General features: G+C 42.3%; 2 protein-coding genes across 3 annotated transcripts in view; one reads left to right on the plus strand and one right to left on the minus strand.

The window, feature by feature from the left end:
* The window catches only part of PTDSS1 (phosphatidylserine synthase 1), an 82,832-nt gene that overhangs the window by 45,215 nt on the left and 13,718 nt on the right, over nt 1-23,899 (minus strand). For both annotated transcript variants that reach the window (XM_066266008.1, XM_066266007.1), the window contains exons 2-4: nt 22,938-23,029; nt 8,409-8,453; nt 4,955-5,079 (exon numbers count right to left, since the gene is read on the minus strand). In XM_066266008.1, the coding sequence (XP_066122105.1) occupies nt 4,955-5,079; nt 8,409-8,453; nt 22,938-23,029 (262 nt within the window). The remainder of the gene's footprint in view (nt 1-4,954; nt 5,080-8,408; nt 8,454-22,937; nt 23,030-23,899) is intronic.
* Nucleotides 7,304-23,899, plus strand: part of UQCRB (ubiquinol-cytochrome c reductase binding protein) — a 62,916-nt gene continuing 46,320 nt past the window's right edge. The window contains exon 1 of the mRNA XM_066266012.1: nt 7,304-7,307. The gene's annotated coding sequence lies outside the window, so the exon portion shown is untranslated. The remainder of the gene's footprint in view (nt 7,308-23,899) is intronic.

The raw sequence follows: 23,899 nt of genomic DNA on the forward strand, positions 1-23,899 counted from the left end.
GAAATAATTAATGATAATCTAGAAATTAACTTGCTTCCAGGGTTCTGATAATAAATAGAAACTGATATGACCTTGATAACTAATATATGTTCTTCCCCCCAAAATTTTAATAACTGAAGGTTCTTAAGGAAATACGGGTAAGCATTAGAGTTTATAAATTAAGCTGCTTTGCTCTGAATTGCAAAGTTGAGTTAAAACGAGAAACAAAATAATTTTACAAAAGCTTACACATCTTAAAGAAATAGTATCACATAGCCTATGTCACCTGACCACAGGGCAACTATGTTAAGGCTAGTATAAAAACATAAATCCCAATAAATAAAGAATAAATATTTGGCATGGCCAGATAGCTCGGCTGGTTCAAGCATCGTCCCCATACGCAATGGTTGTGGTTTCGAGCCCCAGTCAGAACACATACAGAAACAGATGTTTCTCTCTCTCTCAAATCAATCAATCAATAAAAAGATAATAAAAAATAATAAAAAATAGAATCTCAACAATCTCTCACTCTCTCACTCCGAAGGCTGGTGACCTTGGAAGAAGAAAGAACATATGAACACCAATGTCTTTGGAAATTACTTGCCTACAGATGGCACAGAAAGTCCTTGTCTGCTCCCCTTCCCTTGGGAAGAAGTTTGTCTGTCCAATGGGAGAAGGGAGGAGAAGCCGACTAATTCAGGGGGAACAGGAGGCTGTATTAACAAGGCCACATGGCCAGGTCTAAAGCTGTATGCTCCACTGAGCTTTCACCAGGAAGAAATCAACTGATACTCTATACTTTTTTTTTTTTTTCTGTTTCCAAACTTGACCAAAGATGGGGGTATTATTAACTAACTCTTTAAAATACCAACACAGATTATATAACTGCTCTACTTAGAAACCTTCCACAACCTTTCACTGCATTCAGAGTAACATCCAAACTCCTCCTCCAAGTTTCCCCAGGTGGAGCACTCCACTTCCTCTACCTCTTGATTTCTACTCCCCTTCACTCTCAACGGACCCAGCTTCCCTCCTGAGTCAGGGCCCCTTACAGGGGCCCTGACTGAATAATGGTCCAAACCCCTAACCCCACTTTGCTTGGCCAACTCCAACTCCCACTCACTTTCTAGTTGTCAACTTACACATCAGCTCTGCACAAAAGCTTGCCTCGAATTCTCATATTAAATTGGACCCCTTTCGTAAGTTCTAAAAACACCCATTTCGCCTGACCTGTGGCGGCGCAGTGGGATAAAGCGTCGACCTGGAACACTGAGGTTGCCGGTTCAAAACCTTGGGCTTGCCTGGTCAAGGCACATATGGGAGTTGATGCTTCCTGCTCCTCCCCCTTCTCTCTCTCTCTCTCTCTCTCTCTCTCTCACTTCTCTCTCTCTAAAAATCAATAAATAAAATTTAAAAAAATCTTAAAAAAAAAAGTCATTAAAGACACCCATTTCTTTTCCTTTATTGCACTGTACACATCTGTAATCATTACTTTTTCTTGGTTCTGTGACATATCTTTTACACAGCCGGTAGTTAAACTACTGGGATGAAAATTTCAATATGTTATAATATTTGGGACATTTAATATAAGGTTTCTTTTTTCCCCTCCCAAAAGCCATACCTATAATTAATTGATAGCACATCTTAAAATTGATGTTGACTTCTTGACCCCCATGATTAATCTTATGTTATAGAAAGAGACAATCAGACATTATGGTCCTTGCAGTATAACACATAGCACCACCTGTGAAGTAGTTCCACTATAGGTCCCAGAACTCAATAGGAATCTGGAATCAGCTTCTGTATCTAACATTCAGTTTACAGGAAATATGGAGTACAGAGATATATTAAATAATACTTTTCAAGTGCAAGTTGCAAAATCCAAACATGAGAAACTATAAAGTAAACAATATGGCTTCTTTGACAAACAAACTTCAAGGTAAAAATAGGTGGGGAGTGACTACGAATTAAAAGATATTTCAGAGCTATAGCAAATATATCGTCTAGACCTTATCTGGATCCTATTTTGAACAAATCGACCGTAAATAAAAAACCTTTGTGAGGTGAGTAGGAAAACATAAACACTGTCTACTTACTATTAACTGTTAGGCAAATGAAAATGGCATTGTGATTATACATTTTTAAAGTCCATACATTTTATATATAATGTCTGAGAACTGTTTCAAAATAATCCAAAATGTGTGTGGGGGGGTATTAAAATGAAACAAGAGTAGGTTAGTGTTGATAAAATCTTTAAAAATTGCTGAAGTTGTCTTGAGTAAAAGAAAAAGACAAAAAAAGAAAAAAAAGCCTGACCAGGTGGTGGCGTGGTGGATAGAGCGTCTGACTGGGATGTGGAGGACCCAGGTTTGAGACCCCAAGGTCGCCAGTTTGAGCGCGGGCTCATATGGTTTGAGCAAGGCTCACCAGCTTGGACCCAAGGTCGCTGGCTCGAGCAAGGGGTCGCTTGGTCTGCTGAAGGCCCACGGTCAAGACACATATGAGAAAGCAATCAATGAACAACTAAGGAGCCACAACAAAGAATTGATGTTTCTCATCTCTCTCCCTTCCTGTCTGTCTGTCCCTTTCTGTCCCTCTCTCTGACTCTCTCTGTCTTTGCCACAAAAAAAAGAAAAGAAAAGAAAAGAAAAAGAGCCAACAATTATTTGTTTCATCTGCCTTCTTGTAGACTCTAAGCTCCAAGAAGCAGGCGGCAGCCTCCCCTTTGCCCACCACTACCCGCAGTGTCTGGCACAGGACAAGCTCAGTACATGTTTAACCAAACAGAAGACTGCTCCTTCAGACAACTCAACTTACAAGTGCGATGTACTCTGAAAGCCTGTCTGAAGCATACAACACATTTTTAATAGAATATTTATGAAAATAGCAAACTTCCCCGACAATTACACACACACACACACGCACAAACACACACAAAGTGCCTCTAATAGGGTTTCAGTGACCCCCCTCTAATCTATTTTATGATAATAATTCCAAGGGAAAAGAGAGGCTAAAGCAGATGACTCCGGACACCAGGGAACTGCAGCCTCTGTGCTGCATACAGTACTTCTCCTCACCACATATTCTATCAGAGGGAAGGTGTTTCTCTAGAGCCATCAATGAAGAGGTCCTTAGTAATGGGAGAGATTACTTTAAGGAAGTATAAGGTGACTAGAGCTCTAGAAGCAGAAAACGGCCTCATGCTTTGCTTTTGGCAAGAAAGAATTGGCCAATATTTGAAAACTAGATTTCAAAAACCAGTTCCAGCTCTTTTGGAGCTGTCATCATGAAAATTGAATATCTCTGTGAAGTCAAATCCCTAAGCAAGCTAGATGTCAAAAGTATCATTACCTTTAACCTCCACAGCTTGCTGTGAGAATGGGATCAACAGAGACTCACCTGGAAATTCATCTACAAGTCAGTTTAGTTCAAAAGCCTGAAAAATGCCTGACTTGTGGCGCAGTGGATAAGGCGATGACCTGGACTCCTGTGGTCGCCAGTTCGAAGCCCTGGACTTGCCCAGTCAAAGCACATACGGAGTTGGTGTTTCCCAAGCAGCCTCATGCCACACCCCGCCCCCCCCCCCCAAATGAATAAATAAATCTTAAAAAAAAAAAAGCCTGAGAAAATTGTGAGAGGCAGTATCATATCTGAGACATCTTTCTCCTAATCTCTATTTCATTGACTTCTATAAGCATCAGAGCACTTACTGTTATAACTGTATAATTGAAGGCTGGTCCAAAAGGAAAGTACAGATTTTGGAGTAAAAAGGATCTTACCAATTTGTGCTTTGAGCATGATACTTATCTATTTTAAGGTTCTATTTTCTCCTTGGTGAGATGGGGATATTAATGTCTGCCATGCATGCATGAGGCTTATACAGAGTCAGTATAAAGTGCCCAAGCAGAGGGGGGTATAGCTCAGTGGCAGAGCATTTGACTGCAAGTGCCCAAGCCCAGGGCCTGGGAGAGTAAGAACACCACAACCAGTCACTGCTATCCTCTTCTCCATAACCATCAATCATTATCATTCGAAGCTATAAGTCATCCTGTACCATCCTCTTCAAGTAAGAACCCCCCAACAGACTGTTCTCCCTGACACTTTGAAGTAATTTTTGGCATTCTTATTTTTGCCTTTAGTATGTCCTTTATAAAAGTTAAAAATAAAATCTGGAACACCATTCAGAGAGGGTTCTGACCAATCTCAACTACAGTGGAAGGATTACTTCTCAGACCTTTTATTAAGTCCTTTGCCATTGTTTCTTGTTCATCAATAAGCGTCTGCCTCTGGCCTAAATGTCTGTTCTCTTTTTCTGAGCATCACTAGCCTTTTCTTTAATCTGTACCAAATGTTGGGCATTTTAAAAAAGAGGGAGGGAGAAGAACTGCATTACAGTATAAAATGGTTTGTTAAAGCCAAAGTACAGAGTAGTTTAAGCCAAGAATAAAATTACTTTTCTGTGATTTAATACAAAGAATAAATGCAATGAATGGCCTTAATCATTACAGCTGGCCCTTCATGGCAAGCAGGCGGGCAGGAACATGGCACTGGGGCTGCAGTGGGAAGCAGAGGTGCTGAGGGTGACCAACCAGCCGAAGTGCCATCACTGAGGACCTGATGTGCAAGGCACCGAGCTAAGCCTCGTGGATCATGTTACTTCATTTAGTTCACAATAATCTTCCAAAACAGAGTAAGTTACACAAAGTCCTACAGCCAGCCAGTGACAGAGGCAGAATTCACACCAAGGCTGTCTCATGAAAGTGTTCATACTCTTGCTGCCACCCACTTTGCTCCAAGAGAGGATTTCATTTCTTTGACTCTATCACTCACGGAAACTACACACTGCACCAACCTGCCCAGAGACTTTTTGATCTTTGCACAGGAAATAGGGAGCAGGAACGATTTAGAATGTGCATCCAACTATCTGCAACACCCAGGAGCCCACCGATTTCTGAGACAACTGACAAGTACGTACCATGACATCTGCTTCCCTTGTGGCATATCGAAGATTTGGATCTAGCCAGTACATAAGGGATTTCACCTGCTCGATGTTCAGGAAGAGGAGGAAGACCAAAAACAGGAAGTAGAGCACACTGAGTCCTGTGGGAAACAAAAACAATCTCACACCGAGGGAAGGTTCGGGTGTCAGACACACAGCACACATTACACTCAGGTCACTATGGCAGAGCAGACACATTTAGCGCAGGGTGTCGACACCCCCCATTACAATGTGATATTTCTGTTGATGAGTCTGATACACAGTCCTAATTCAGGCCAAGAGGGTCAGTAACACAGTAATACTTGCTGAGAAAATTATGCTGAAGCTGAGACTTGCAGAAAGAAGGTATGAGGTGGGAGTGGAGGGGTGGGTGCAGCATTCAGGCCGAGAAAGGTGTATTGGTAGGTCCCTGGAAAGAGAAACATCTGGAAGCTGGCCTGTGGCTAAGTGCCAGCCGAGAGAAGAAAGGAGTGAGATGGCACTGGAGTGACAGTCAGGGCTTTGGGACCACGGCAGAGATTTCAGATTTTATCTTAAGTGAAACAAGGAGCACTTGATAAGGTTTAAATGGGGAAATAAGATGATCTAGGCAACATTTTATGAAGCTGACTCTGGCCCCTACGTGGAGAGTAGATGCAGGCGGGCAAGGCTGGATGCAGACAGTCCAATAGGGAGGCCGCTTCAGTCGTGACAGGTGTGAAGTGCAAGAGGAGGTCCCGCGCCACTCACCCACATCTTCCACACTATGTGAGCCCTTGAAGACACTACGTCACTGTCACATATCATAACAGGTGTCCTCATAATCAACCCATGTCATTTAGAAATAAACTTAATCTACTTTAAGAAGGCAAAAGCCTGTAAATATAAGGTCTACCGGAAAGTTCTGTCCGTTTCTATCACAAGTTTCGACTCGTAAGCACGTTTATTTGGCGCATGTGTGCCTCTCTATTTTTATCACTTAATGTATACATACTGACGTAGCAAATTAACTAAAACAAAGTTGATTTACGTTAGTCTTATGTGTGAAGCTACTGATAAAGTTCATTTACGCCACTGTGATTTTTACGAATTTCAACAAGGAAGAAATGCTACAGAAGCATGTCTGTCACATCCACCATATTCCCCGGACTTAACACCCTCCAACTATCACTTGTTTTTGTCCTTACAAAATTTTTTGAAGGGCAATAAATTCAAAAATGAAGAAGATATCAAACAAGCACTGGTTCAATTTTTTGCATCAAAAGATAAAACATTTTTCAAAAACGGGATATACAAATTGCCCTCACGCTGGCAAGAAATCATTAATAATAATGACAATTATATTATTTAATAAAGTTTATTGACAGTAAGAAAAATTTGTATTTTGTTTTATTCCGAAAATGGACAGAACTTTCCGGTAGACCTTATACAATTTAGAAAGATTTGAAAACCACCCACCAGCGGTTTTAGCACTTCCTTCTGTGGAACCTGCTAGAATTAAAATGTTAATATAAGACATCTAGACACTATGATACAAATAACCTTGGATCACAGCACCCCATCCAAACTTGGCAATGAACCATTCAGAGGAGGGAACATCGTGGCTGGAATGAAATGGAATGACTACAGTGCCAGGCCTTCCAACAGGGAGCTGGGGGACGGGAGTCTGGGGAGGACTCTGAGAGGAGACTGCCACCAGCTTGTGCATCCAGGGCCCAGAGAGACACGTGCTTAGGCTACTTGTGTAGCTATAGGACCTCCTCAGGTTTGCACTTTTACACCAACTATCTTTACAAATCTTCAACTCAAATTCACCCCCCCTCCCCCTGCTGTACCTTTCTGTTAATTACTTTGAGACAGAAAGGAAGTGTCTGTGGAGCAGGGGTTCTTAAACTGGAGTTGATGTTTGGGCTTCAAGGTTCATGAAGAACTGTGTGTGTGAAAGCAGGTGCAGGGGAGTGTACCATGTCTGTGTGTCTGTGAGGAGAGGAGGAAAGGATCTATAGTTATCATCAGATTATCCAGGGCTCCATGACCCCAAAAGGATCTCAGGTAAGAAACAAAACCGCCCATTACCAGTAATAGACCATTGGAAAAAGGAAAAATAGGAAATCAGAAGCAGCCAAGTTGCTGAAAATAACTTTTAACTTTAAGCAGCACATGAGATATAACTATGTATGATGCAAAGGACTATCGTTTTTAAAATGTAAACGGTCATCTCACTTCTCTGCAAAATACCCTCTCACAACCTCCACTGCCCTCACATCCCAATCCTACCGGCCTATAAGGCCTGTCAGGTTCCGGCGAGGCCTAACTCGGACCACTCTCTCACTGTTCTCCCAGGCCTGCTCTGACTGACTTTTCCTAGCTGGGAACCACTGTAGTAGCAGTTCCTTTGCTTGGCTCCCACCTCTCATCTCTGCACGCTAAGATCCACTTTACATGCGGGTTTGGGACTAAATATCCTGCCTTCAAGCCCCCCCCCACACACACACACACAAGCAAAAGCAGCCGCCCAGTCATTATCACCTCATATGGTTTTAATAAATATCTTAACACTTAAGCAACAATCTGATTTTTTTGATTATTGTGTTCTGCCGCTGCCCTCCCTCTGGAGGGCCCCTACCAACCGAACAGGCTGCTCCCAGGCTGTCTGGCCGCCCCTCCTGCAGCCTCAGGGCACAGCAGCATCTGCACAGAGGCATTGAGGGATGCCCTGCTCAAGAAATGTCAGACTGATCACTAAATTCAGAGGAATTTACCTACGATCCCTGAATACCGAAAGAAATACAGGCCACCTTGAGCGGAAGATCCATCTTTAGGGTCCCTTTTGCATAAGATTACATTTTCTGAAGTTAAAATAACTTATTTAGGCAAGATAAAGTCAGTATCTATAGTTTTGAAGGTCTGTTTTAAATCCACTCAGGTGATGTGACTATTTGGATTAGAAATCAAATAAAATTAAGACACCCAATATTTATATTAAATGTTTATCACTAAACAGTAGTTCAAATCAGGGCTCTTTGACTTTTCCCTTTTCCAAGTTCTTTCTCATCCATAACATTGAGATTGCTGGATTTTCAGTCCTCCTAGATGCCAATGAGACCAACATGCTCATGGGACACACCTGAGCTTGCACTGATGAAGAGAAATGTGAAGGTGCATAGAAAAAAATCAAGCCACATTCCCTTATGTCAAACCCTGTCTACATTAAGAGACAACAGCATAAGAACGGAGGATTAAAACAGTTCATATGTATGAGAATGTTGATTGTTGACTATCACCAGTTCTGTTTTTTGTGGCACATATTTTAATAAAAAATATTTATATTAGAAACACAAGTAAAAATCTATAAAGTTTTTCTGTAGAGTGATAAGTAAAACTGCTCTGATGATATACAGATAAAAAATTTTAAAGTAGAATATATTTTAAAATCTAATGGGCAACTCACCAAAAACCATTCGCCATAAGGCTGGATGAGGTCGAGTAAATGGACCTGCAGAGGGAACATGATACGGTTAGAAGGAACTGATTTCAGAGACAAAGACGAGAGAGAGCACCGCCAAATCTCCAGAGATAAACAGTAGTAAAAAGTTCTCCACTTAAAAATTTTTTGACAGATATTTTGAGATTAAAGTCTAGGTTGAAATTTTGTTTTCCTCATTGTAACAATAACAATGGGCACCAAATCTCTACAACAGTTCAAATTCTTTTTTTCTTTAGAGCTGAGACCATCATTTCACCAGGGAAACAATATTATAACCGAAAGTATGTACCAGGCTAGCCCTTAAGTGTGTATACTACATACTGTATCTCAACAAGTGAAATCTCCCTGCCCCCCAGGAGTTCTTAGGGAAGAGGTTCTGGAGATGTGTGTGTGTGTGTGTGTGTGTGCGTGCGCGCGCGCACCCGCGCACATGTGCGTGTGTGGCAGGGGTGGGTGTGGGAGGGTGGCTGACACATTTACTCTGAAAGTGAAAGAGAGAAATACTGTGCTTTGAAAATAAGTGATGTGAGCAGTGAGACAAAAACAAACCCTTTGAGAGCTGGAACATGCAGGCTAAGATCATGAACTATGGAAACAAAACAGGTTTTACCTGGCAAATCAGTTTCCATACACAGATGTCAATGATAACAAACGTTTCACAAGATGAAACAGTCTTACTATAAGTGACATAATAATAAGTTCCCTATTTTATTTCATTAAAAAAAAAAAACAATAGAAAAAAAAAGGCAAGTAAGCTTGACCTTTATCCACTGAAGTGATTCACAACCATCTGAAGGATTACAACTCGCAAATGTTGATCACTGTTCTAACGGGCACCTGACCTATCTGAGGCGGCCCACAGCTTTGGAACAGCGTTCCTAACACTTGGAGAGTTTCCAGCATTATGAATCCCATGTCTAACAGGGAGTTGCCAGAACTTGCTGCCCAGCCTTCTTTATAACTAGGGCTCGGTTCCTCAGTTGCACCTGTGCCAGACTTGACCTGAGCAGTTGGCGATAGTAGAGGTCCATATACACAGCCCTCCTCTCCTCTTTCTCACGCTGGCCAGCAGGGGCAGTAGTAGGGAGGTGACACTACTCACACTAGTGATTGTGGCAGTGGAGTTTTCATTAGAGTTTACTTCAGAAGACAATGGGACCAGCTATAGCCTACGCCCACTGTTCTGGGTGACATGCCAGTTTCCAGAAGCTTTCCTGGGAACTTGTTTCCTAGCCTTCTAAAATTCCTTCTCAACCCAGCCAATATTCTAATCAGCAGAGTCAGTTTCTGTTGCTTGCAACTGGGAATCCTGTCTGAAGAAAAGATTACATTATAATTTTTATTCTGGAACTCATTCTAAAATCCATCTCTTTTTAAACAGACTACATTAAAATATATTTGAACTGCTTTTTTTTGTGACAGAGAGAGGGACAGATAGGGACAGACAGACAGGAAGGGAGAGAGATGAGCAGCATCAATTTTTCAATGAGGCATCTTAGTTGTTCATTGATTGCTTTCTCATATATACCTTGACCAGGAGGCTACAGCAGACCGAATAACCCCTTGCTCAAGCCAATGACCTTGGGTCCAAGCTGGTGAGCTGTGTTCAAACCAGATGAGCCCGCGCTCAGGCTGGCGACCTCGGGGTTTCTAACCTGGTTCCTCTGCATCCCAGTCCAATGCTCTATTCACTGCGCCACTGCCTGATCAGGCTGAACTGCTTTCTTTTAATGAATCAAGTTCACATTAGGAAAATCCCCCACCATCCAATTCTATTCAGTTCTTGAGTTTAAATGGTGAGAATTCAGACAGCAAGTTAGGTTTGGGAGAGACTGCTTTATCCAAATTAATTTGGTGTCTGAGTTTTAGATGGCAAGTAGTGAGAGCTCACAGTGAGGAATACCTGTATTCTTTGTAATCATCTGCTCCTTTCTCAGAAAAGCTGTGAAGCAGAGAAACCAGAATCCCCTTTTCAGTAACATAACACATTGAATTTTCTTCATAGGTCACTGGAAAACTGATAGCTAATATTGCCATCTTTTTTTTTTTTTTTTTACAGAGACAGAGAGTGAGTCAGAGAGAGGGATAGACAAGGACAGACAGACAGGAACGGAGAGAGATGAGAAGCATCAATCATTAGTTTTTCATTGCGCGCTGCAACACCTTAGTTGTTCATTGATTGCCTTCTCATATGTGCCTTGACCGCGGGCCTTCAGCAGACCGAGTAACCCCTTGCTGGAGCCAGGGACCTTGGGTTCAAGCTGGTGAGCTTTTTTTTTTTGCTCAAACCAGTTGAGCCCACACTCAAGCTGGCGACCTTGGGTCTTGAACCCGGGTCCTCTGCATCCTAGTCCGATGCTCTATCCACTGCGCCACCGCCTGGTCAGGCAATATAGCCATCTTTTAAGTAATTTTCTCTTCTAACTTCTCTTCACTGATTTTTGGTTGATGTCTCTTGAGAGTTATCAGCATGAATAAAAGACCTCCATATTATGATGGTTTTTGGCTTACAAATATTACTTCATTCATACCACTGAAGTAACCTTTTGGACATAACAGCAGACAGGACCTCAGATTTCTCTATGGTTTCGTCTTACAAGGTCCAACTCTAAACTTTATTGGTCTAGCAATGGGCTAGCAACAGAACTCCATGCCCAATCAACATTTAAAATCATATGATGTTATTCTCAAGAGTAATCATAATATTGATTTATAATAGTCAGTAGTACTTTTCTGAGCCTTCACTGTGTACCAGCTGGGGGCTGAGACACCCTCCACATTACCTCTTAGTACTCCTGCCAGCTGGGTGATGAGGGTGGCACCATCATCCCCATTTCACAGATACGAACACTGAGTCCCAAGGAACTTGCCCAGGGTCACACAGCTCACAGAACTCCGCTGTGGTCTGAGAGCACATACGTACTTCTCCATGAACTGTCAGGCCTAGGCCAGCCAGGAGGAAAGACGGAGGGGAGCTGAGGGTCTGAGCCAGGACGATCTCAGGGCCAGGAGAAGGGCGGGGGGAGAGCAAGCTACGGGTGGTGTTGAAGTACTGCAAAGTGGAACTGAGAAGTGAGGCCAGGAAAAGCCTGGAAGGCCAGGGAAAGGCTGAGGAGCTGATGGGAGTTCCCTCACATCAACCAGAAGAAAGGCCTCCAAATTCCTCTTCCACTTGTGACTATTTTAAGAGAAGCCTTCTGCAAACACACTCATCCCCTGCTTGTCTGACCCTAAGCAGTATGTTCCAGAGTAAACAGGAGGATAGAAAGGGCGCTAAGGAACTTGAGGTCGAGGGGCCTCACGGCTCTCCTTAACCTGTCCAGCTCAAGGGCCCTTCCCTCTGCTACTCTGTGATTCCCTGTGACAAGCCATGCTGCTCCAGGACCGGGAAACAGAATCTTCATTTTATTGCAGTGCTGTCTGGTTTTTTTAAGCCTTAACTTACCCCTAATTGAATTCTTTCCTCTTTTTTCCCCAACTTATCCCTAACTGAATTCTTTCCTCTTTTTTTCTAGATTTCCCACTTACACATCATAATGTCACATAACAATGTTTCTCAAAAAGGCAAGTTTTAAAAGTAACCTTTCAGCTTTGCTACTTGAAATGTACTGGAACTGAAAAAGGCTTAGGAAATACGAGATGGTGGGTTTCAGAATAGACACAGGAGTCCAAGGTGCGCCGCCCTGCACCAGGCTGGTGGGAGCCGTCTGTGCCTTTACCTACAAAAGGAGATAAAGCCCTAGAGAAAAGTAAGGTAACCCTTTCGGTAGTGAACTTCAAATCTTCTCACTTCTTAGATGTGCATTCTAATAACATTACTCACTAAGAATACCATGTTTACCATTACGCAGTAATATTACTAAAAGTATTATTTTTTTAAAAACCAAGAATGAGGCTGACATTGTTTTATATCATAAGCCTTGATATTTATGCTCACTTGATCACCGACGCTTGGCTTCTCCAATCAAGTCACCTTTTTTAAGGCCATGCACCTGCCTAGGAGTGTTAGTACCACCTAGAGCAGGGGTCTCCAAACTACGGCCGGCGGGCCCCCTGAGGCCATTCATCCGGCCCCCGCTGCACTTCCGGAAGGGGCACCTCTTTCATTGGTGGTCAGTGAGAGGAGCATATTGACCATCTCATTAGCCAAAAGCAGGCCCATAGTTCCCATTGAAATACTGGTCAGTTTGTTGATTTAAATTTACTTGTTCTTTATTTTAAATATTGTATTTGTTACCGTTTTGTTTTTTTACTTTAAAATAAGATATGTGCAGTGTGCATAGGGATTTTTTTATAGTTTCTTTTATAGTCCGGCCCTCCAACGGTCTGAGGGACAGTGAACTGGCCCCCTGTGTAAAAAGTTTGGGGACCCCTGACCTACAGCCTCCTCTGAACACTGGCTTTATCTCAAGGCCTTCCCCATAAATCTTATCTTCCAAGCATCCCTTTACAAGAGTTCAAGTAAAGGAAGGACTCCTCCTCTTCCTCTGAAGTGCTCCATTTCAGGGCGAGCCTCTTACCGACTTTATTGCCAACCTGCTAAGAGCTGCCTGGAAAAGCCTGGGTCTCCAGTTCAGACACCCTTATCCTCGATCATGCAGGGGACCAGGGAAGGCTTCTCAGAATGTGGTGAGGAGAGAGGGGCTAATTGTTTTGGATTCGGGTTTTCTTTTCTTTTTTTTTTTGTACTTTTCTGAAGCTGGAAACGGGGAGACAGTCAGACAGACACCTGCACACGTGCGACTGGGATCCACCCGGCACGCCCACCAGGGGGCGATGCTCTGCCCATCCGGGGCGTTGCTCTGTCACGACCAGAGCCATTCTAGTGCCTGAGGCAGAGGCCACGGAGCCATCCCCAGCGCCCGGGACATCTTTGCTCCAATGGAGCCTCGGCTGTGGGAGGGGAAGAGAGAGACAGAGAGGAAGGAGAGGGGGAGGGGTGGAGAAGCAGATGGGCACTTCTCCTGTGTGCCCTGGCCGGGAATCGAACCCGGGACTCCTGCACGCCAGGCCGACGCTCTACCACTGAGCCAACCGGCCAGGGCCAGATTTGGGTTTTCTTACTAGGCACATTTAAAAACTACATGTTTCATCTTCTTCACCAGCCGCTACATCTAGAGTACATCATTTAAACCAGATATTAAGAGCAAGTTTAATTTCAAAAGAAATAAAAACCAAATGTCTTCCTCATGAGAAGAACATTTAAAAACTTACCTCAGAAATGAGAAATCAAGTTATTACTTGACTCTCCAGCAACAGATATACCTATAACTAAATTTAAGGGACCAAACCTTAGAGGATTCTTTTAATAAAAACTAGAAGTTCCATTTGTGTCCTCAGGCCCTCGCAGCCCGCTTCTGCCCGTATTATTTTTTTCAGCTTTATTGAGGTATAATTGACAAAACCATAAGATATATGATTATTATTAAAGTTTAAATGTCTCAGAATAAAACCTAAAGAAGTGAATAAAATGATTTTCATGCAAATTTTAAATCTAAGAAAAAAATTTTAATGGAAGAAACTGTAGTGGGGCAGGGGACAGAGAGTGAGAGGAGACAGGGACTCTTTTCTTAAATTAGAAGACAGTGACACCCTGTTAATTTTAATTTCTAAATAAATAAATAATAACAATAAAAAAGAAGACAGTGAACCTTCTAGATCACCTTCAAATCTCAGAGAAATGTAATTTGCACCATGCTGAGCTCAGAGAAGTCAAATGAGCCTGAAGGACAAACACAATGATAAAATCTGGAAAATCCAGAAGTACTACTATTTCACTCTCCTCAGAACACCTTAAAGAAGTGCTGAATGGTGTTTCTCTTGCAGATAAATCATGCAAAAGAGAGGGCTAATACTGTGAATGTTTTGCTGACAGATTCATTACTGAATTCAATATACATTCATTGAAAAGTCCACTGTGGGCCAGGCACTGGGGTACAAGGCAGGCTTGGGCTGTTTGGGTGGAGTGAAAGTGGGTGGAGGGGGTTGGAATAGTTCAAGGAAGCCTTCAGAAGTACACCAGACACTCACCTGTTGAAAGAAATCTCAAAGCCAACTGGAGACTGAAATAGGTTTCTAAATTTCACTCCAGTGATATAGTGATATAATTACACTCCAAAGATACAATATTATTGTTACAATTACACTTCCATTTGAATGTTACTTGCTGAAGGAGATGGAGGTAGTATTTAAAACTAATAAAACTAACAAACAGAATTCCAGGGAATCAACAGAGAGTGGGAGAAAAGAAGACGGCATGATAGAAGTGTGATGAGGTTGCCAGACCCTTTTCTTCCCCGTCTGCCTTCAGGATTTCTCCTTCCATGCCTGTTTACAGGCTGAGGAAAGAACTCCGCAACCTAAGCCTTTACTCATCCCGTTGAACGTCAAAGGAAATTCTACTGAATATGCATTCTCCTCACAGATGCTCTGGTAAACACTAAGCTGATGGCAGTGATCCTGTTCTTTTATTCTTCCGGTCAATGAGATCTACTGAAGATCTGCTACGTGCCCCCTCCGCTAGGCACGATAAAGCCCTGTCCTCGGGTCTGGCTGGGGAGAGGCATGTCGCCCAATCCTAGACAAAGAGAACTGAGGGCTAGTGTGCTGCAGAGTTCATAGAAAAGGTTTCTTCACTCTTAAAAAAAAATACAGAGGAAGAATTGACTTTTTCTTCTGCTGGACATTGTCCACAACCATACGTCTGGTACTACAACGGCTACCTCAAGATCATTAGGGCGAAAAGCACAGGTTAGGACCAACATGCTGAAGATGGTGGAACTGAAAGAGGTAAAGAACCTTGGTCTTCACGTGTCACTGAGCTGCTGAAATAGCCAATCTGAAACCACGCTACCTGAGAACTTCCGGCGATCCACGAATATAAACATTTTCCTTATCCTTTATGCTATTTTGAAATGGGTTTCCTATTACCTGTGGCCAAAAGCATTCTGACTGTTACAAAACCCTACAGAGAACATCAAGGACTTTCTTTGGTATTTACATTCTGAACGGGGGGGGGGGATCACAGGGTCCCCTTCCTGTAGGAGCTGATCGATTCCACCACGCAGATAGCATGTACGAACTCACACAAATGACATATGGACACAATCATATTTAGGTCTATACTCAAGCACGCAGGGAAGCCTTTTCTAGGTCAAGGATAAATGCATTTGAAGTTGCCAAAACAGAACCATTCTGGGAATGCCATCCACTGCACGCACTTCTCCAAAAGTGCCCTTCAAGGAAAAGACAAACGTTGAGCTTTGTTTCTCCGACTCATTTTCATTACTTAATTTAAGAATATGTGCCAAGGATGGGAGAATGGAGAACAAAGTGAAAAGACTGGAGCAAAAAGGGGCATAGGCCCTGGCCGGTTGGCTCAGCGGTAGAGCGTTGGCCTGGCGTGCGGGGGACCCGGGTTCGATTCCCGGCCAGGGCACATAGGAGAAGCGCCCATTTACTTCTCCACCCCCGCCCCCTCCTTCCTCTCTGTCTCTCTCTTCCCCTCCCGCAGCCAAGGCTCCATTGGAGCAAAGATGGCCTGGGCGCTGGGGATGGCTCCTTGGCCTCTGCCCCAGGCGCTAGAGTGGCTCTGGTCGTGGCAGAGCGACGCCCCTGGTGGGCGTGCTGGGTGGATCCCGGTCGGGCGCATGCGGGAGTCTGTCTGACTGTCTCTCCCCGTTTCCAGCTTCAGAAAAATACAAAAAAAAAAGGGGGGGGGCATAAATATTGCACTCAGAGAAGCAGCCATCCAGCACCGTGGCTCCTGGACAGGCTTGAAGTCTGAACGCTGGCTCTGGGAGGGGACAGCCCCACAGCGTGGGATCACCTGGCAAATTCCCCCATCATCTCTATGATGCCTCCCAGTCACCCCAACTTAAACATATTCAGTGACACTCTTTTTTTAAATTTTTCCATTGATTTGAGAGAGAAGGGAGGAAGGAAAGGTGGGAGGGGGAGGAGAGAGGGAGAGAGTGGGGAAGCATCAACTCGTTGTTCCACTTACTTGTGCATTCATTGGTTGCTTTCAGTAAGTTGAAAGTGCCTGACTGGGGATGGAACTCTTGATCTTGGTGTGGTGTGCTGAGATGATACTCCATCCCCTGAACCACCTGGTCAGGTAATATTCTTTAATGTAGAAAACTTAAGTTTTACTGTGTAAATAAATGGATCCTTAGGAAACAAGGTAGACACTGTGCTGCTATGTGTGCATGGCTTCAGGAGAATTCCTCTCAGCACTTCCTTCCCTAACATTCTAATACTTCTTCTGAAGAATACTGAACTGCCGTCGTTGTTTTCCATGTCTATCTGAGCCCTTGTTTGGGGCAAGTTCTGCCTAGATGAGTGGTGTAGGTGAGCACCATGGAGGAATAAGACAGGAAGAGAGTAAGAAAAGGAGAAAGTAGAGTCATTCAGATTGATGTTGGCTTCTGCTGGTCACAGACAACACTGGCAACACAGGAGTATGGGCACATCCAGCAGCCACCTCCTGCAGGACCCAGAGCACACTGTACAGGCCAACTAAGCCCCTAAGACCACACATCTGGGGAAAAAAAGGCAGGACTGATAGGAAGATAAGCATACACAGACAGGAACGTAGAAGAAGACAGAGATCAGAGATCGAACACCTCGCAATGAACCCGATATGAGAAATGAACAGAGCAACGGTGAGTAAAGAAAAAGTATGAGCCAGGGCCCTACTGCCAGGCTGACATCAAGTATTCGATGACCTCTGGTGGATGAATGACAATCACGTGTTCAGCCTTCTCAGTTGTACATGGAGCAGGCTGAACTAAGCGAGCTCTATGAAACTGCCCCTCTGTGTATGTATCATTAAGTCCACACAGTCAGGATAAAAAAAAAAAAGCATAAAACAAACAAAAGAGGAGCACAGCTCCTCTTAAGAGACAGGGCAGATTAAGTGGACTTTGAAGATTAGTGGACTTCATTAGTGACTAGAGGAAAAACCAGCAGAAATCAGAGAAAATGTTATCTCCAATAGATTTTAGCACTCAACTGTCAGGGCCTTTGATACCCAAGAAAAACATCTGCTAACAAAGCCCCCAAGCCCAGCTCTGGCTAAAGCTTCATGGATGGGATGACTGTAACATTATGGCTATTTTTTTTTTTTTTTTTTTGCTTTTTAATTGCTTTATTAACTTCACATGTTTCCATGCAAAAGGGTGAAACTACTGTTGACAGAAACTTTAAGACTGTGCCAAGGCAATCTGCAGTTAGAAGCTGGTAACACAGAACCCACTAGAGACACGGAACTTACAAGAGGTTCCCAGCAAATGAATCCATAAAGGCATATCAGGAAATGCAAAGAAAAAAGAAAACAGTGGGAATCACAGTATTAATCTCACGAAAAATTATGGCTATTGAGACTAATCTTTTAGGATCCTCGGGCTTCCAAAATGGCTCTGGACTCAGAAACAGCAACTTTAAAAAAAAGGCAAAAAAGAAACCTTCAGCTCTGGCAGGATAGCTCAGCTGGTTAGAGCATCGGCCCAATATGTAAAGGTTGCAGGTTCTGACCCCGGTCAGGGCACATATAGGAAGAGATCAATGTTTCTGTTTCTTTTTGCCTCCCTTCCTCTCACTCTAAAATCAATCAATAAAATCATAATAATAAAAAAAGAAATTTCAAAGTGTGAAGAGATAATCCTTAAAACTAAGCAATAAATTATCACGCTGCTAAAGAAAGCTGAAGACTTGAATAATAGATCTGATACTTTTCGATTGATCGGTTTCTTGAGCATGTACTCTACTATGATTAAAAAAAAAAGTAGTAGGACTGGGGACAAACAAGATAAGGAACAGAAATAGAGGGCACAGGCCAATAACTGTCCTGACATCAACTGATGCCAAGAAAGTAAGCAGCCGACCTTGCAGGTTACAGAGGCAGAAGGGCTAAGGGGGGGTGGCAGTCACCACCACCTATCACCTTCCTGTGGGGCTTTGGGGGCAGCTGGCCCTGTGCTGGTATCCCACCTGAGATGGGTCTGGCAATCTTCTTGCATTGGGCTATATTCTTATGCTACCTTTATAAAAAGAGCAGGATCCAGAGCTCAGGAGGACAATGCACAGCCTCGGATGGTTCCGGTGTGTGTGAAATGATTTATGCTGCAAGTGGCAACTTAGCTGGTACTACGGCATGGCACCCTTGAAAGAAGACAGGCTACATAACGTCCAAGCTCTCTAAACTAAAAATTCTGAGATTTCGTGTGTTGGGAGGTGGGAAGAAAAAGAAAGTTCCAAATAGCCAAAAAGCTGTTAAACATCAGGGACTTTTCCTAGAAAGTGAATTTTATAGCAAGTTAATTCATTCCATAACCTATCTATATCATGGACATCTGTTTTCACACCTTAGGAATTATGTATTATCAGACTCTCAATCACCAAACTATGTTTGCCATATCCACACAAGATATGGAGGTGTTAATGTCTGTCTCCCCAAAATTCATATGTTGAAATCCTAACTCCCAATGTGAAGACTGCTAGACTTATTAGACTCTACAAGACTGAATCACAGAGTTACTTGACTGGGAACATTGTCTATTCTTAAAGATAAGAAGGGCCCCAAAGGCAATTCAGAGATCATCCAGGTTGGGCTGTCACTTCCCTCAAAGGCTGAGAGTGCATGTCACTGGGGGGAGGGGGGGGGTAGGAAGCCTCCACCTGGGTTTCAAAGGGCAAGCACTGAGCCAAACAGGATTATTCTTAAACATTAAGACCTCTTGAACTAAGATATCATAGAATCTGCCTTCCTAAGTCTTGGACTTGCTTGGGACCCATGACCCCTTTCCTTCTTTTCCATTTCTCCCTGGAACAGGAATGTCCACCCTGTGTCTGTCCCACTGTCACACTCTGAAAGTACAGAACTCGTCTCGTGTCAGGTTCACAGGGGGAAAGAAATTTTGCTTCAGGATGAATCTGCTGTTAAACCTACAGTATTCTGTTAAAGCAGTCTACACTGACTAGGACAGCAGGTTTTCACTGAAAAACATTTTTTTTTAATGTTTTATATTTTTAATGATATTATTATTTTTTATTAAAGATTTGTCTGAGAGCCAGATGCAGCCATCAAAAGAGCCACATCTGGCTCATGAGCCATAGGTTCCCAACCCCTGGTCTCAGCTTTACTTGTACCTTGTCACCTGATTTCTTTTTTTTTTTTTTAATAATTTTATTTTTTTAATGGGGTGACAACAATAAATCAGGATACATATATTCAAAGATAACAAGTCCAGGTTATCTTGTCATTCAATTATGTTGCATACCCACCACCCAAAGTCAGATTGTCCTCTGTCACCTTCTATCTTGTGAAAAACAATTTTTTTTTAATCTAAAAGCCTGAATTGTTGGGAGAGTTAAACTCAGCTGCCCAATAACTTTGGCTGTCTACAATTCATTCCCTTAAGGCAGGGGTTCCCAAACTTTCTGAAGTCAGGGTGCATTTAAAATCCTACAAATAACTGTAGGTGCACTATATACAAATATCTGAGAAATATAACTAAGTCAAATATTAAAGAAAAATAATATAAAGTCCAAGCATGCTTTTATGGTAATTAAATGAAATAAATATGACAAAATTAAATTTATTCTGACATTAAAAAACATTTTTATGTTATATTTTTTGAGTTATGCTTTTTAGAATTTGTAAAAATGAGGGGTTAAAAAATAAAAAAATGACAAAAAGTTATCTTTTTATATATATAGATACATTCTTAGTAAGATTTAGTAAATTCAGCAGGTTCTGGCATGAATGTGTTAAGTTTTTTCATTCTTGTGTTTATGAGAAACATGAGCCTGATGTGTCCTAGCAATTTCTTCAATGTTTGGGCATATATCTGAAAGGTAAACTCTCATTTCCTCAATACAGTGAAGAATTTCTTTCTTTTTACTCTTAATTGTGGTGAGTGCAGAAAACCCCCACCATACATATCACCTTAACTTTACACCAAACAAAGGATAGAAGAAACTTGCCTCCAGTCTTTCCGGGGCACATGGGGGGCAGTGTAAACAATCCAGCACCACAGCTTAACAGCCCTTTGCAACCTAATCAGGCAAATAAGGTGGGGGATTGGGCAGACTGTCAGCTTACAGCCAATTCCCCACACCTCTGTCCCCCAACAATCTAAACTCCAAAAACCCTGTTGGTATTTTGGTCCCCAATAGGCACATATTTCTCTGGAATACCATAGGACGCACCTGGAAATCTTCAAGGGCACACCAGTGCGCCCTGGTGCACACTTTGAGAACCACTGCCTTAAGGATTCAGCCACAGTGTTATTGGTTGGGTTATTATTCTACTAGCCAATAATAATAATAACCATTGGTTGGGTTATTATGCCACTACCAAAAACCCACAGGCCTGAGCTGTGGTGATGCAGTGCATAAAGTATCGACCTGGAAGGTAACTAGTTCAAAGCCCCCGGGCTTGCCTGGTCAAGGCACATGGGGAGTTGATGCTTCCTTGCTCCTCCTCCCACCTCCCTTCTCTCTCTCCTCATTAAAATGAATTAAAAAAAAATTTTTTTTTTTAAAAAACCATAGAGAGCCTGACCTGAAACACTGAGGTCACCGGTTCAAAACCCTGGGTTTGCCTGGTCAAGGTATATATGGGGGTTGATGTTTCCTGCTCCTCCCCCCCTTTCTCTCTCTCTCTCTCTCTCTCTCATTCTAACTCTCTCTCCTCTCTAAAATGAATAAATAAAAATTAAAAAAAAACACCACAGAGTGTTACATAATATAAGCAAAAGTACAGAAGAAAATTCTACTGGCATCACCTTGAAAAGACTAAAGGCTCTGCCAGGTGCCATATACTGTGATTTATAATAAACATATACTAGGAACAGGATTTTCCTCCTTGTTTCTGACACATAGCTCCTAATTACCTAAGTGATGAGAGCAATAAAGTGTGTCTTGTTATGTTAATGAGGTGGCTTTTAGGAAGCACCTAAAGGTGCAAGCTGATTGCAGTGAAACCAAAGCCAGGATTGGAGGATTGGAACTTTCAGTTCCACTCCCAGAACTAGTCCAGGGGAGAAGAGTCGAGATTTCAATCACCAATGGCCAATGATTTAATCAACCATGCCTATGTGATAGGGTCTCCCTAAAACTCCAAAGATATGGGGTTTGGAGAACCTCTTCAGTTGGTGAACTAGTGCAGATGCCAGGAAAGAGGTGCCCCTGGAGAAGGCACTCCTTCCAACATACTTTGAGGACACACTTCATATATCTGCATCTGGCTGCTGATGAACAGCCTTTGTAATAAACTGAGAGCTTTATTTAGTGAGTAAACTGGTTTCCTCTAGAAAATTAATGGAACTCAAGTAGGGGATTATGAGAACCTCTGATTTGTAGCCCATTCAGTCAGAAGTACAGCTAACAATGTAGATTTGCAACTGGTCTCTGAAGTGGGGTCTGACTCCTTAACCTGTGCAATCTGACACTATCTCTGGGTAAAGTGTCAGAATTGAGTTAAATTATAGAACATCCAGTTGCTGTCAGCGCATTGCTTGTTGGTGGAAGAAAACTGCCACCCAAAACATACATATATGCTGGAATTGGTGCTAGAATCCCATTGCCATGGCACAATCAATAACATTCATAGTAAGATTCTTGTATTACACATTATATTCCACTGAATATTCAAATAAGATAGAGAAAACACACATCTTAAATATTTAAAACCTGAATGGGGCTTATGGAGTCTAGCTCACAAAAAAGATTGAAACAATTTGAAAATATCATAACTGTAAAAGAAACTGGAAACAAAATGGGAGCATTTAGAAATGGTTACAGAGAATAATAATATTCTAGGAAGAAGGCACTACAGGAAAAATGAGAAAAATTAAAGCAATTTGTAAAGGACACTTCAGAGGAAAGGATGAATTTTAAGTATGGCAGAATAGCAAACTAATTTTTTAAACAAAGTTTTTGCCTTATCTATAATCATGATGGGGTGGAGGGGGTAAAATTCAGTCTTTTTTACCTGCTGATAAAAATGTATATCCCAAATATATAATGAGCAAAGTTTACTGAGATAAAAGGTCACATGACAAATTAATACTCATTATGGCACTGACCCTGTCCTTAGCAAAAAGCAGTAACTGAACAATTGAGCACTTACAGCTAGAATGGTAAAAACAAAAATAGCAATAAGAACAGCAGCTGACATTCACTGAGAGTGTAATTTGTCAGTTGCTATGCGGAGAATTTACCAATGTATTAGTTGAGTTAACGCTTACAATAGTACCTACCTGTTATTTCCACTTTATAGAGTAACTGAAGCACTCTTAACATGGCCAGAGCTCGGAAGTGGCAGACTGGAGAGGCTGCCTCCACAGCTTGCGCCCCAACCGACAGACAGAGCTCCAATTATTTATTATTCCATCTTTTAGTCTCACTTCTATATGGCATGCATCTCAAAAATACCAAAAGGGCACAATACACAGGAGAAATGTGATAAAGCAGTACATCACTTACCATTGGGGAAAGCTAATACACTGATGATAAGAAAGAAGAAAATAACAGAGAGGATACCCCTCCAGATGTTGTCTTCTGGGACAGAGTCATCCCTGAAAACAGAAAAAGAACATTATTTATTTTCAGATCTAAACCTAGAAGGAGTCAGAGTTTCATGTTCTAAAAACTGTGGGGATGGCTAACTTTATTTTGCTGAGCAAAGGCATTACATATACTACTTACTATTCATTATCGTTTCTTTCTTTCTTTTTTTTTAAGTGAGAGAAAGGAAAACAGAGACAGACTCCCTTCCGCATGAACCTGGACAGGAATATACCTCGCAACCTCAGTCTGGGGCCAAATCAACTGAGCATCCTCAGCGCCTGGGGCTGACACCAAATGAACCACTGGCTGTGAGAAGGGAAGAGGGAGGGGAGGAGAAGCAGACGGTTGCTTCTAATGTGTGCTCTGACTGGGGTCAAACCCAGGATGTCTGCACACTGTGCCGATGCTCTATCCACTAAGCCAGATAGCCAGGGCTTATTCATCATCATTTCCTAAAATAATACAATCTCATAATAAAGTCCAGTTCTTATAAGGAAGGCAACTGGCAACCTTACATGCCAACACACATTCTGCTCTGACAACCATTTGAGAATCACTGTTCTTAAAAAACAAACAAAAAAACCCAGGATGTCAAAGGGTAAGGTTTATTTTGAAGAAATCCCTTTTGGATTCAAGAATAACCAAAGATGACCTTCACGATAGACACCTGGCAAAGAAATTTTTCAGGGATAATAAAAAAAGCATAAGATTATAAGGAGGAAGGGTATAATGCAATGAAATGATATAATCAATCCTTCAAGGTAGGCAATTGGCTATCTAAGGGATGAATGGAAAAGAGGGGAATATGGAGTAAAAAGAAGGCACCAGCCTGACCAGGAGGTGGCGCAGTGGATAGAGTGTCGGACTGGGATGCAAAA

The sequence above is a fragment of the Saccopteryx bilineata genome, chromosome 3 (genome assembly GCF_036850765.1).
Source record: "Saccopteryx bilineata isolate mSacBil1 chromosome 3, mSacBil1_pri_phased_curated, whole genome shotgun sequence".
NCBI classification, from domain to species: Eukaryota; Metazoa; Chordata; class Mammalia; order Chiroptera; family Emballonuridae; genus Saccopteryx; species Saccopteryx bilineata.